Below are 13,190 nucleotides of genomic sequence, written 5' to 3' on the forward strand. Positions count from 1 at the left end.
TATTTATTTTTGAGGGTGAACGATACACGTGTCCTCACGGGACTCCTGTGGAGTCGTGAACAAACTGCCCTGTAGGGATTACGGCCATCACATTTTATGGCCTACTAAAAGTGGTTTAATTGACCATTTAGAAGTGACCTCATTATCAGGCACGCTGCCCTCGCCACGCTGCCATTCCCATCGGCGCTCGATTCCCGCGCTCCCTTTGCCGTAGGAACGAACTATCACGATTTCCTACAGCATTTCCGGTGGTGGGGGGGTCTCGTTGGTGTGCCGCACTTACACCGGAAGTTGTTGGTGCTCCGCGACGAAAATGTCTGACGTCGCCAGATAGTGGAATGAATGGGCAGTCTCTTTAACGAAGGTGTCGTGTCGTCGGTCGCGTTTCAAACATGACTTGAAGGCGTGAGCCGTTATTGTGTTCACGGCGCGTCGGTCTTGGGGAAATCTCTCGCCCTTGGTGAGTGTCCGGCGAGGGGCTCTTCGGCTGTTCGCAGCCCTTCTCCCTGGCTAAGCTAACGTTAGCTTAGCTTAGCTAACGTCAGCTTAGCTAACGGCGGCGTTAAAACTCAGTTCGAACCGTTAGCGTGTCTGCCCGCTTCCAATCGCCCACGGGAGGCGTTTCAGCCATCGCGCCCCGCTCTAGCTTTTAAAAATGTCTATCCTACACCTGACGTTAATGTTAGATGTTAGCCTTAAATGTTTACTTTGCATGTCTAATGGAAATCTCTGTGTTGTTAAAGCTGAGGTATCAAGTCAGAACAGCATACACATTTCCTCATTACAGTGACGCCACACTTCAACTTTCCACAGTTGTCTTAGTGGTGTGAATGTAGTTACTACGTTATTACCGGATCAAATGCAAATGTTGATGGGGGGGGACCACAATTGTAATAACTGTCAAAATGTACAGTGTAGGCGTGTATCGTCGGTGTAATTTCAATTCTAAACTGTTGCACATCCAGCTGGCAAGGGTACCATGGCAGCAAGGATGAAGCTGAAGCTGAAGACTGTGTTTGTTCTCTACTTCATGGTGTCCCTCATGGGCCTCATCTATGCCCTGATGCAGCTGGGTAAGTAGCCAGCTCAACGCTCTCATGAGACTGGTCAGTCAATGAGACTAAGCCTCCTAAGGTCCACCTTTTGTCATCTGTCAGTGGTTGCCATTTTGCTGACCCAATCATGGAGAAGAAAAAAAGCTGATTGAAAGCATAACCCAAGTAACTGAATCTATTTTCAGCTGTTATGTTTCCAGGAGGAGTGAATTGTTTGTACTCCTACTCCAGACCCACCCAGCCTGAAAGGTGGCTCGATGCGGCTACAGTTTTCAACTGTTCTCCATTGAGTGGCTCTATTTCAGCAGTTGGGGTCCGCACCCTGCTCAAAGGCACCTGCATGCTACTTACTTGCCCCTCCCCCCAGCCATAGTTCTTTTTCTTTGGTCTGGGGATTCAGAATGGCTGCAAGCCCATTAACCTATCCTCTAGGCTGCTGTACTTCCACAACCTTTTATTAACAAGCATAGCCTATGACCCTCTCTATTTCTGCTCTGGGCACTTCTCTTCTTCCTTCCTTTGTTTTCAAAAGAGGGCAGCTCCTCATCTTTTCTACAAATGACCAGTCAGTACATTATTCTCAGTACACATTCACTATTAAGTGGAAGAATATAATCCATATACCTGATTTCTTACATTTTCTGTTACTGCTGTTAGAGACCAGAAATTCACCGCAGAGAGAACTTTTTGTCTCTTTCACAAGGAGCTATACTGTTATGTCTAGGTTCGCTTATTCTACCAAATTGAACTCATTACATGTATAAAAACTAATGACTATTAAAAAATCTTGACTTGAACTGTTTGGTAAAATAAGGATATTACTATACCAGTGTAAACAATATTGACTTTGATCAAGTTGTTCATACCAGTGTCTTATATCAACAAGCATAGCCAAATGCCCTTCTGTAAGTTAGAACTGTATGATATGATAGCGCTCATTTATTACACATATTATCAATGCTTTGGAAGTCAGAATACTGAGAATGGAGCAGGACTTTTTTTTTATTGCTCAGAAAGGCTTAAGCAGGTGCAAAATAAAACTTCAGCCCCTAGTTTAATTTAGTTGTCTGTTGCTTGATCCACTGCAGAAATAGGTGTGTCAACCATTATCCAAACCACTTATCCTGCTGTCAGGGTCGCGGGGATGCTGGAGCCTATCCCAGCAGTCATTGGGTGGCATGCAGAGAGACAGGCTGCCAGGCCATCACAGGGCCGACACACATTCACACCTAGGGACAATTTAGTACAACCGATTAACCTGACCTACATGTCTTTTTTGGTATATTTCAGATTCAGAATCAGGCGCTCTACTCTAGTAGGGAATGAGCTGACTGAGTGAAGAGTCCTGTCCGTATGTTGTGCTTTGAACTCCTGCTGTCTGTCCTGTCACGCAGGTCAGCGGTGCGACTGCACGGAGCATGACATGCCCAAGGACCGTACCATCTCTAGGCTGCGGGGGGAGCTGCACCGTCTTCAGGAGCAGATGAAGAAGACAGAAGCAACCAAACCTCCACAGATGCTACCAGCTAAGCAGTCTCTGCCTACCATCTTTGTCATCACTCCTACGTATGCGAGGTAAACCAACATTGAATGACGGACAGGCTGACTGATCTCACCACCACCAAACGGGAAACAAGGTTGAACCTGGGTTTCGGCTTTAGATGTTGTAGTTATCTGTCGGTAAAGGTCTTCTACGAGCTTGGTCTGCCATATCTTGCTTGGTAGCTGCTACAACTTTGCTTCTTCAAATTTGCCTCTACCTGCCGTATTCTCTCGCGTTTGGCTGCTATGGTTAAGTGTTACATCAAATATGTGTGCCAGGAAAGTCCAACCTGACGATAACCATTAAAGTTAACAACTAGGAAAATGTTCATGTTTTGGATATTAGTAGATTAGCTAGAGCGGCACAGTGGCGCAGTGGTTAGCACGGTCGCCTCACAGCAAGAAGGTCCTGGGTTTGAGCCCCAGGGTAGTCCAACCTTGGGGGTTGTTCCGGGTTGTCCTCTGTGTGGAGTTTGCATGTTCTCCCCATGTCTGCGTGGGTTTCCTCCCGGGGCTCTTGTTTCCTCCCACAGTCCAAAGACATGTAGGTCAGGTGAATCGGCCGTACTAAATTGTCCCTAGGTATGAATGTGTGTGTGTGTGTGTGTGTGTGTGTCGGCCCTGTGTGATGGCCTGGCGGTCTGTCCGGGGTGTCTCCCCACCTGCTGCCCAATCCAGCACCCCCGCGACCCCGAGAGTAGGATAAGCGGTTCGGATAATGGATGGATGGATAGATTAGCTAGTGTTGCCAGCAATAAAAGTATCAGAGGGACATTTGTTTGCATGTGATCTTCTTGATTATAGCTTTAATATCGGACTTATTTACTGGCTCACACTGTATCATCTCTTCACCTGCTTGCTAATTTAAACATCCATAAAACACTCACTGTTAACATCTTTTTACACACACACGCTATTCTCACCTTTTCCTAATTCTGTCTTTTGGTCATTCCAGTCTTCTTTCCCTATCAGTGACATTAAAAGATGATTCCACTCATTACATTGCTTCTCTCTCTGAATTTATAACGCACTGTGACTCATACTGTCTTGTCTTTGCCCAGATTGGTGCAGAAGGCGGAGTTGACCCGTTTGTCTCAAACGTTCCTCCACGTCCCTCAACTGCACTGGATCCTGGTTGAGGATTCACCCCACAAGACCCCGCTAGTGACCAACTTCCTTGCCAAGAGCGGCTTGACCTACACACACCTACACACTCCGACACCCAAGGACCGGAAATTGCAGGAGGTGAGCGATAGTAGAAACCAGAGTTCATTAGCTTTTGTTTGTGTGTGTGTGTGTGTGTGTGTGTGTGTGTTGTATCCCTCTGCAGCACACAAGTCACAGGCATCAGCCCAAGGATTGTGTGTGTGCTTGTTGGAGAGAGAGCGATGATAAAAATTCTTACACATCTGTATTTTTGATCCCTAATACACACAAGCACAATACATACATACATTTAAAAATATCACTGTCCGCTCCAGGGTGACCCTAGCTGGCTAAAGCCCCGTGGAGCAGAGCAGAGGAATGAAGGTCTACGATGGCTCAGAGAGGACAGAAGGGCTCAGCTGGGAGCAGACAGCCAGCAGGGAGTGGTGTACTTCGCTGATGATGATAACACATACAGCCTACAGCTGTTTGAAGAGGTGGGTATTTCTTGTTATTTGGTAGTCCAATGAGCCACGACTGAACAACCCTCACATATTTACTATCTTTTTTAATTCCCTTTTTTTCTCTCCTCCTTCACCCTGTCCCACTCTCCTCTTCTCTCCTCTCCTCACAGATGAGGAGCACTCAGCGTGTGTCAGTATGGCCGGTGGGCCTGGTTGGTGGAATGAGGTACGAGAGGCCAGTGGTTGAAGGGGGAAAGGTGCGGATCCTCTTTTCTGATCTACAACACCAACTGTTGATCAGTTGTAGGGTTACATCTTCATGTATGTTGGTATTTTAATGCCAGATGGAAATTGAGTCTATGGGTTTTAATAAGAGGAGGGTCCCCACGTATCCTGGAAATTCATAATCTATTTTTCCATTCACATAAAACACCTGGAAAATGATAATATCGCTCAGGTGTCCTGGAAATATTGTTGAGGTTATGGAAAATTGTAAAGTTAGGTCATAGCATTATAATTTTACATGTTGAGTTTGCATATTTTCAGCATATTTTTAGCCCCTGAGATGTCGCATCAATGCTTGAAGTCTGGGAGGTCATTGCAGTTAAAGTTACAAGGTCCAGGGGTCCGCGGTGGTGTAGCGGTCTAAGCATCGGCTTTGTGTCGATGCAGTTGCCCACTGGGAACCGGGATTCGCGTCCCCTGTCTCGTCAGATCCGACTATGGCCGGACTCGATGAAGCAGCAATAATTGGCAACGCTGTCTTCGGGAGGGGGGCGGAGTCGGCTCGTGTTCGTCACATGAATGCGTCTCTGTGTGTGTTGGAAAAAGCAGTGGTTCGGCCTGACTTCGCCTTGTCACGGAAGTGGCGAGGCGTCTCTTTCGAGACTGCCGGCCGGAGAGATGCAGTTGGCGAACGCATGCAGTACGAGGGTGGGTGTTTGAATTAAAATAGGGATCGATTGGAAACTAAAAAGGGAAAAATCAGAAATAAATGTATATATATATATTAAAAAAAAAAGTTACAAGGTCCATTTAGTGGGTGTTTAGTATGCTGCGGCATCAAATGTCACAATATTGCACCTTCATGAACATACCCCAAGTTCAACGTCTTTGTTCCCAGCTAAAAATCAAAGCAGAAGTCAGTTGTTAAATGAGGATAGTTGGAGGAATGGTGTATGTGTATGTACGTGTGTGTCAATCGTCCATCCAGTCACAGGCTGTGTTATCAGACTCCCAGTGATCATTCCTACTGAGTAATATGAACTTCTGTGAGCAGTAGCTGTCATCCATGTCCACTGAAAAATCACGGAAAATGTCCTTGAAAATTCCTGGAAAGTGATTTCTTAAAAAGAGTGGGAACCCTGTTTAACCTTGTTTATTCTGTTTTGTGGTTATGGCATTTAATTGGTTTTGTTGCCCGTTTTCCCCAAGGTGGTGCGCTTTCACACCGGCTGGCGTCCCAGTCGGCCTTTCCCATTGGACATGGCTGGGTTCGCTGTCTCCCTCAAGTTGGTCCTAGCCAATCAGGATGCTTGTTTTGATGGAGACGCACCGATGGGCTTCCTAGAAAGCAGCTTTCTGCAGGGATTGGCTACCATGGAAGAACTGGAGCCCAAAGCGGACAACTGTACTAAGGTGGGAGTGATGGATGGAGAGTACGTGTTTTTGGTTGTGTATGTGTGTGTGTTTATGGGTTGGGGTATTGTTTGTATTTCAAATTGTGTGTTTTCATATGTGTACATGCTTGCATTGATGAAGTCTCTGTATTTGTGTGTGTGTGTGTGTGTGTGTGTGTGTGTGCATGCACAGGTTCTGGTTTGGCACACACGGACAGAGAAGCCAAAGATGAAGCGAGAGGAGGCTCTGCAGGCTCAGGGCCTGGGCTCTGACACGACTGTGGAGGTCTAAAGAATAAACACAAACACACAAACATACACATGCAGCCACACACACAGACATACAGCGGTGGAGGTTTGACGAAAACTTACACATATACATGCATCCACACACAGCCAGAAAGCTACACTTACCTGTGCTGGTTAAGCCGTCCCGCCATTTCCAGGTTACCTGCCACAGGGTTACTGCACCGTGCTCCGCCCTTAAGAGATCTGTTGTGAAAATCCTGTCTTTCTGCAACTTAAATGGTCTTCTTCAATGGTTAAGCTACCTACAAACTCTTATCTCTCTTTTCTCTCTCTCACACACATACACACATACAAACACATACACGTGATTACCCGTCATACATGAATACTTCTGTCAAAAACGGTTACAGGTAAAAACACTTGGAGCGGGAACTCGACTCCAGTATGAATGGTCGATTCCCACATACATTTAAAATGATAAATAATGACTCCTACGAGGTTATATTCAATGTTGCGCTACAAAACACACAAATAAAGATACACACACACACCGTGTAAACGGTATGTGCAGGCATATGATGGTGTTCATGGGACTCCGTTGTAAATATTGTAAATTACACAAAGTATTTAAAGTTGTCTGGCGATGCCTGTCTATGCTGTTTTGTGATGAGTAATATAGGCTTTGGTCTGCGTGCGTGCGTGTGTGTGTGTGTGTGTGTGTGTGTGCGTGTGTGTGTGTAGCTACAGTATACAGACTGCCAAGAGCTGTAAAGTGATAGTTGTTGCGTCTATGCTGACTGTGTGTTAAGGTGTATTCACATATAGCTCTCTTTTATAAAAGTCCTTACTAGAGTCCACAATGTTTTTACATTGCACGAGGTCAGGAGCATTTTGCAGTGCCCAATACTCATTGGTTTAAGTGACCAAAAATTAGGACGTGAGCGCAATGCATTGTGGGTTCATAGTTGAATGTTCTGGTCGCCTTGTACCTCGCTAATAAGCTCCAGGGGAGAAAGAAGACGTCCAAATGGGCAAGTTGGCTGTTGTCATGTGATGCTCCATTTTGGTCTTTTTTTCTTGAGTCTTTGGATCTCAAAAGCAATCAAACATCCCACCGCGACCCCGTAGGCCATTGCATCACGTCACTTCCTTAATTTATGACTTAAATGAAATTCCTTTCGTGCCACAAATGGTCAGAATCAAGGTTGGACAGGAAGCAGACTTAAGACCCTTGGTTGGACAGGAAGCGGACTTAAGACCTCTGGTTGGACAGGAAGCAGACTTAAGACCCTTGGTCGGGTGCAAATCAGTATTTGCATCTTGTCAAATGGGTTCATATTTAAAAAATGTCACAAAGTCCATATCAAGCGATGTCGGTGTGGAGGTCACCTTGCTGTTTGTGTCCAGATTTTCCTTGATTTGGAGGACTCCAACCAAGGAACTCCAGCCGGAGATGTCTGCAGGGAGTAGTTTACCACAAAATTCACCATAATGGTCTCTCTTTCTTGTTAGTCAGTGGAGAAAAAGTGCCGTTCGGGAGAGCTGAGGGTTTTTTAAGCACGTTTTTGTTTTAGCAGGTTAGAAATACTAAAACTTATAGCAATAGAGTCCCGTGCTCCTAAACTGCATCTAGTAGCCTTATCGCTGACGGTACGAGCCTACGACCAGGCTGTTTATTTTTATTCTGGTGTTCGACGCTACTGTAAACGCGGCGTCCAGTGGACACGGAGACAGAGGCTGATCAGTAATCTTTACAAACCGACGTGAGGCGGGTGAGCACGCAGAAGCTCTCAGCAGGCGAAACACACGATCGTAACTGATATAGACGAGTACAAAATGCACAGCGAGTCTTACGTTTTCATTAAGCTGGTCAGGAGAAACACAACTCGGCTGAGGAGGAAGGTACCTGAGAAACCGTAGTATGTTACAGCAGCAGCTGTTCAACAATACTTTTCCTTTTCCATTCAAGAGCTTCAAATGAACTACCGGAGTTGTAGTTGACTCCCTCAGCGGTTGTGCATCCTGAGAGACGGGGAATAAAGGCTAAGCAAAACACTATAAGACAGGCACCCCGTGCAGGCTGCTCTGTGTACATGTGCCGCTGCTGTGTGATCATGGAGACGGACAGTGCCTGCTCGAGTTCCTCGTGCCTGTAAGACAACGCTCTTCTGGTGTATGATATATTTATTCATGTAATATTGCTTTTTATGTTGTACAATGTGACTGTTGTCTGAACTGTCTGCCTTCGGCCTCGGGTAATAATAAATCAGTGTCTTAACCTTATCGCTGTCTCCATCAGGTTTTCTTCACGAGTGTGGTTCTCGACTCTTGATGCGAGTTCTTAAATATTCATGAATGGTAGTAATATTTTATCCTTTATTTTGATATACTTTAGTGATCCCCGTGGGGAAATGACCCATCCTAGCTGTGTAGCGAGGAGCAGCGGGCAGCCGCCGTGCAGCACCCGGGGACCAACTCCGGTTCGTCTCGCCACGCCTCGGTCAGGGGCACAGACAGGAGTATTAACCCTAACACGCATGTCTTTTTGACGGTGGGGGAAACCGGAGCACCCGGGGAAAACCCACCGCAGACACGGGGAGAACATGCAAACTCCACACAGAGGATGACCCCCCCCCGGGGTTCGAACCCGGGACCTTCTTGCTGTGAGGCGACGGCGCTAACCACTGGGCCACCGTGCCGCCAAATGTAAAAAACGTCAAGGGATAGGATTCCAAATTTCCCGAGTCTAAATTACTTTCTTATTACCGCGCCTGTTTGATTGCCAGGACAAAAGCGGGAGCAGTTTTCTCCGTGCTGTAACGTACTAGTGCAGCATTTTGCCTCGGCCCATACACTCACCTGTGGCTTGTCTGTTAAAGGTGCAATCTGTAATACTGTGGTTTTCCTGAAGAACAGTGTGACAGTATCCGTAAGCCGGGGATGCCGAGTGGTACGGACTCAAAAGAAAACGAACGACTCGCCCTCCACCCCCCACATTTCTGAAGAAGAAGAAGAAGAAGAAGAAGAAGAAAGCCGCTTTATTTGTCATTGTACAGGTTACAATGAATGTGTTCCCTGCATTTAACCCATCCTGTTGTACAGAAGCAGTGGGCAGCTGCAGCGCCCGGGGACCAACTCCAGTTCTTCGTTCCATTGCCTTGCTCAGGGGCACAGGCAGGAGTATTAACCCTAACACGCATGTCTTTTTTGATGGTGGGAGGAAACCGGAGCACCCGGAGGAAACCCACGCAGACACGGGGAGAACATGCAAACTCCACACAGAAAGGAGCTGGGACGGCCTGGGGTTCGAACCCAGGACCTTCTTGCTGTGAGGCAGCAGTGCTAACCCCTGGGCCACCGTGCTCACCCGTTACTGCGTTTTTGTTGTCTGTTGAAGACCTTTGACATGAAGACCTTTGACATGAAGACCTTTGACAGCGAACGCAGCAGACTGATACCTGCAGAAGGCGTTGGGAATTGTCAGGTGTCTGAGGATGACCTGGGTAACCGCACCCTTCTGCTTATTTGAATTTCTTTGGTCTCGTCTATATTGGTTTGTGGTTGTTATTGGCATCACCGAACTGTAGAGGTCAGCATTCAGGTACAAACTGTACGTTGTACATTGAAACTCTTTTGAGTTGAAATCAAAACAGGCCGTGGGTCTGGTTTCAGTGGCTCTCCTACAAAAACGCCAGGAATAGAAGATTTAATAAGCATGGACTTTTTAAAAAAAATCAGACATTAGTCTTCAATTTTGGATGTCAGGTTTTGTTTTTTTTTTTATTTCCCCCCCCCCACTTTTTCTCCCCAGTTGTATCCGGCCTATCACCCCACTCTTCCGAGCCGTCCTGGTCGCTGCTCCACCCCCCTCTGCCGATCCGGGGAGGGCTGCAGACTACCACATGCCTCCTCAGATACACGTGGCGTCGCCAGCCGCTTCTTTTCACCTGACAGTGAGGAGTTTCACCAGGGGGGGGGTGTAGTGCATGGGAGGATCACTCTATTCCCCCTCTCCCCTGAACAGGTGCCTCAACCGACCAGAGGAGGGGCTAGTGCGGCGACTAGGACACACCCACATCCGGCTTCCCACCCACAGACAAGGCCAATTGTGTCCACAGAGATGCCCGACCAAGCCGGAGGTAACACGGGGATTGGATCCGGCGATCCCAGTGTTGGTAGGCAACAGAGTAGTCCGCTACGCTCCCCAGACGCCCCAGATGTGTCATCTAAACCAGTGGAACCTGGTTATGATGCAGCAGAACCACTGGCAAGGAACTTAACGTTTTGCAGCTGCACTCCAAGTTCCTCTGTCCCCTCAATCCTCCAAAGGTAGAGGAGGACTGTTTTGCAACCACACAGTGTGAACAGTTCTCATCATTAGCTAACATGCTAACGTGCTGCTAATGTGTCCTCTGGGGTGCCAGTGTGACTTATTGGTTAACCCTTTTGTGTGGGTTTCAGTGTTCCCACTGTACTTGTGTGGGTTTCCACTGAGTACTGAGATTGCTTCCCACAGTCCTAAGACATGCATGTTAAATTACTTGTCCAGATGGCTGAATGATGGTGTGTATATGGACCCCGTGCTGGACGGAGCTCCTGTTCAAGTTGTTCACCGGCCTTCTGTTTAACCCCTGGAAACCTAAATCACATTAAGTGTGGATGAACAATGAACGACAGATGAGGTTCCTCCAGGTTTAGAATTATTCAGGTTGTCTCTAGAGAAAAGAGTCAAAATGACCTGATTTTAACCTGACCCGTGGTGCCCAAATACAGCCGAGTGTACCACCAGTTCAGTGTACCACCTCTATAAGCTACATCTGCTGCCAAGGCCTTGAGTTCCATCCATCCATCCATCCATCCATCCATTATCCAAACCGCTTATCCTGCTCAGGGTCACGGGGATGCTGGAGCCTATCACAGCAGTGATTGGGCGGTAGGCGGGGAGACACCCTGGACAGGCTGCCAGTCCATCACAGAGCCCACACACACAAACACTCACACCTAGGGACAATTTACTAAGTCCTTTTCGCCTGACCTTCATGTCTTTGGACTGTGGGAGGAAACCGGAGCACCCGGAAGAAACCCACACAGACATGAGGAGAACATACAAACTCAACACAGGATGACCCCCAAGGCTGGACTACCCCGGGGCTCGAACCCAGGACCTTCTTGCTGTGAGGCGACCGCGCTAACCACTGCGCCGCCGTGCCGCCAGGCCTTCGGTTGAATCCCGAAAGAGCTTTCTCTCCCATGTTTTCTAATTACACCCCCCTCCCCGTCTACCACATTATATGCAACAGTAAAAATAATGACGGTGACTTGACGGCCCTCACCAGACTTCAGCAACACGTTTTGGATTCTGACCCCTACTTTAAGAAAACACTGATACAGGCAATAAAGCAGTCGACTCTCTTCAACGACTTGTAATGATCACAGACTCCAGCCGTGACACCTGTTTTTATATATATATGTATATATATATATATATATATATATATATGATTTCTGTATTCTCTCTCTTGCTCTCTCTCCATGTGTCTTATTTTCTATCGCCTCTCTTATCTCTTTTTTCATTCCATCACTCTCCATTTTATCGTTTCCTCTCTCTCTCTCTCTCTCCCTCTCGCCCAGACACAAGCCGCACACAGTCGCATCATCGCCAGCTTAATTGGCCCTCTGCAGCTACCAGACATGACGCGTCTCCGCGTGACTGTATCCATGGCAACCGGCCCACATCCCCTCTGGCCCTCTGGAAAAGTAATGAGTTTTGGTTTTTTTTTTTGTCTCAGGGGGCAGGGCTTCTTCTAACCTCCGCACACCTGGGGTATTTACAAGCCTTCTTTGAGTGACAGCTGCCACGCCCACTCAGGGGCGTTGGTTGGCCCCTTTAAATGACTCCAGATATGGAGTTCTTAGGACAGGTATGACTGTAATGAATCACACACACACACGTTACGCACACTTGTTGAGATGTGCTGCATTGGCAGGTGAGTAAGAGGAACTGAGGTCATGAGGCCAGAGACGTGCCCTGTTGTGATCCACGGTGATTCACACACACACACAAACACACACACACACACACACACACACAGCTTTTCCCTCTTCACCCGATTCGGATAGAGTTTTTATCACGTCTTTTTGTCCCAGAAGGTAGACTTTCATAACCGTCTGTAATCTTAAAGCCGTATCATCAACTACACGTGTGTGCTTTCACTCCGCGAATAACAATAATTAGACTCCATATAATTTGTGTGCATTTATGTGTCTGTGTGCAGTTGTGCACATCCATTGTCAGCCGCTTATAAGAAAAAAAACAGACATGGGGCCGATTTGCCAGAATGCAAAGACACTTGGAATAAAGCGGCACTAGGCGTGCACGAAACGCACACATGCATTCTAACAGCTAAGTTGTCGCTCCCGGTCCACCCAGTTGCTATGCAGGATAACATTCAGAGTGACCAAGCTTATCCACTTTATCTCTGAGTGTGCATACTTTCCATGAGGAAATATCAAGACTATCAGTTTAGAATAGGTGTAATCTGAGGAATGCGGCAGGGGTGTGCCGGCATTTTTAAAAATAGGCCAGACTACAAGAGTCAACCAGGGCCTATCACCATCCAAGCATCTCAGAGTTGTTGTTAGGGAGGATGTACTGGAGAGAGAATGAAAAAGATGAAAATTATCAAATGAATGCAAGAAGGTCCTGGGTTCGAACCCCAGGCCGTCCCAGGTCCTTTCTGTGTGGCGTTTGCACCTTCTCCCCATGTCTGCGGTGGGTTTTCTCCGGGTGCTCCGGTTTCCCCCACCATCAAAAAGACATGCATGTGAGGGTTAATACTCCTGTCTGTGCCCCTGAGCAAGGCAGTGGAAAGAAGAACTGGATTTGGTCCCCGGCTGCTGCACGGCGGCTGCCCGCTGCTCCTAACCACACAGCTAGGATGGGTTGAATGCAGAGAGGACGCTTCATTTGCATGTATGTACAAAATGAGTAATAGAGTATTCTACTCTATTTGGGGGGGGGGTTGTTTCTCCCCAATCCCATCCGGCCAATTACCCCACTCTTCCGAGCCGCCCCAGTCGCTGCTCCACCACCTCTGCCGACCCGGGGAGGGCTG

At 47.4% G+C, this 13,190-nt stretch overlaps 1 protein-coding gene across 2 annotated transcripts; it reads left to right on the plus strand.

The window, feature by feature from the left end:
• The first annotated feature begins 316 nt into the window (after window positions 1-316).
• b3gat3 (beta-1,3-glucuronyltransferase 3 (glucuronosyltransferase I)) lies at window positions 317-8,349 on the plus strand. 2 transcript variants are annotated; one of them, XM_056300340.1, is made up of 9 exons: window positions 317-460; window positions 966-1,073; window positions 2,450-2,630; window positions 3,659-3,842; window positions 4,079-4,240; window positions 4,378-4,464; window positions 5,642-5,845; window positions 6,020-6,112; window positions 8,045-8,349. In XM_056300340.1, exons 2-9 carry the CDS (start codon window positions 980-982, stop codon window positions 8,054-8,056), a joined length of 1,017 nt encoding a protein of 338 aa, XP_056156315.1. In that variant the 5' UTR covers window positions 317-460; window positions 966-979; the 3' UTR covers window positions 8,057-8,349. The 2 variants fall into 2 exon arrangements, with proteins under 2 accessions (XP_056156315.1, XP_056156316.1); XM_056300341.1 differs by lacking the exon at window positions 8,045-8,349 and having other exon boundaries at window positions 6,020-6,118.
• The last annotated feature ends 4,841 nt before the right edge of the window (window positions 8,350-13,190 follow it).

The sequence above is a fragment of the Lampris incognitus genome, chromosome 20 (genome assembly GCF_029633865.1).
Source record: "Lampris incognitus isolate fLamInc1 chromosome 20, fLamInc1.hap2, whole genome shotgun sequence".
Taxonomy (NCBI): Eukaryota; Metazoa; Chordata; class Actinopteri; order Lampriformes; family Lampridae; genus Lampris; species Lampris incognitus.

Coding starts and splice junctions, on each gene's coding strand:
- b3gat3 (XM_056300340.1), top strand. CDS start 980: ATGGCAGCAAGGATGAAGCTGAAGCTGAAGACTGTGTTTGTTCTCTAC. Junction 2,631..3,658: donor ATCACTCCTACGTATGCGAG/GTAAACCAACAT, acceptor GTCTTTGCCCAG/ATTGGTGCAGAAGGCGGAGT. Junction 5,846..6,019: donor AAGCGGACAACTGTACTAAG/GTGGGAGTGATG, acceptor GTGCATGCACAG/GTTCTGGTTTGGCACACACG.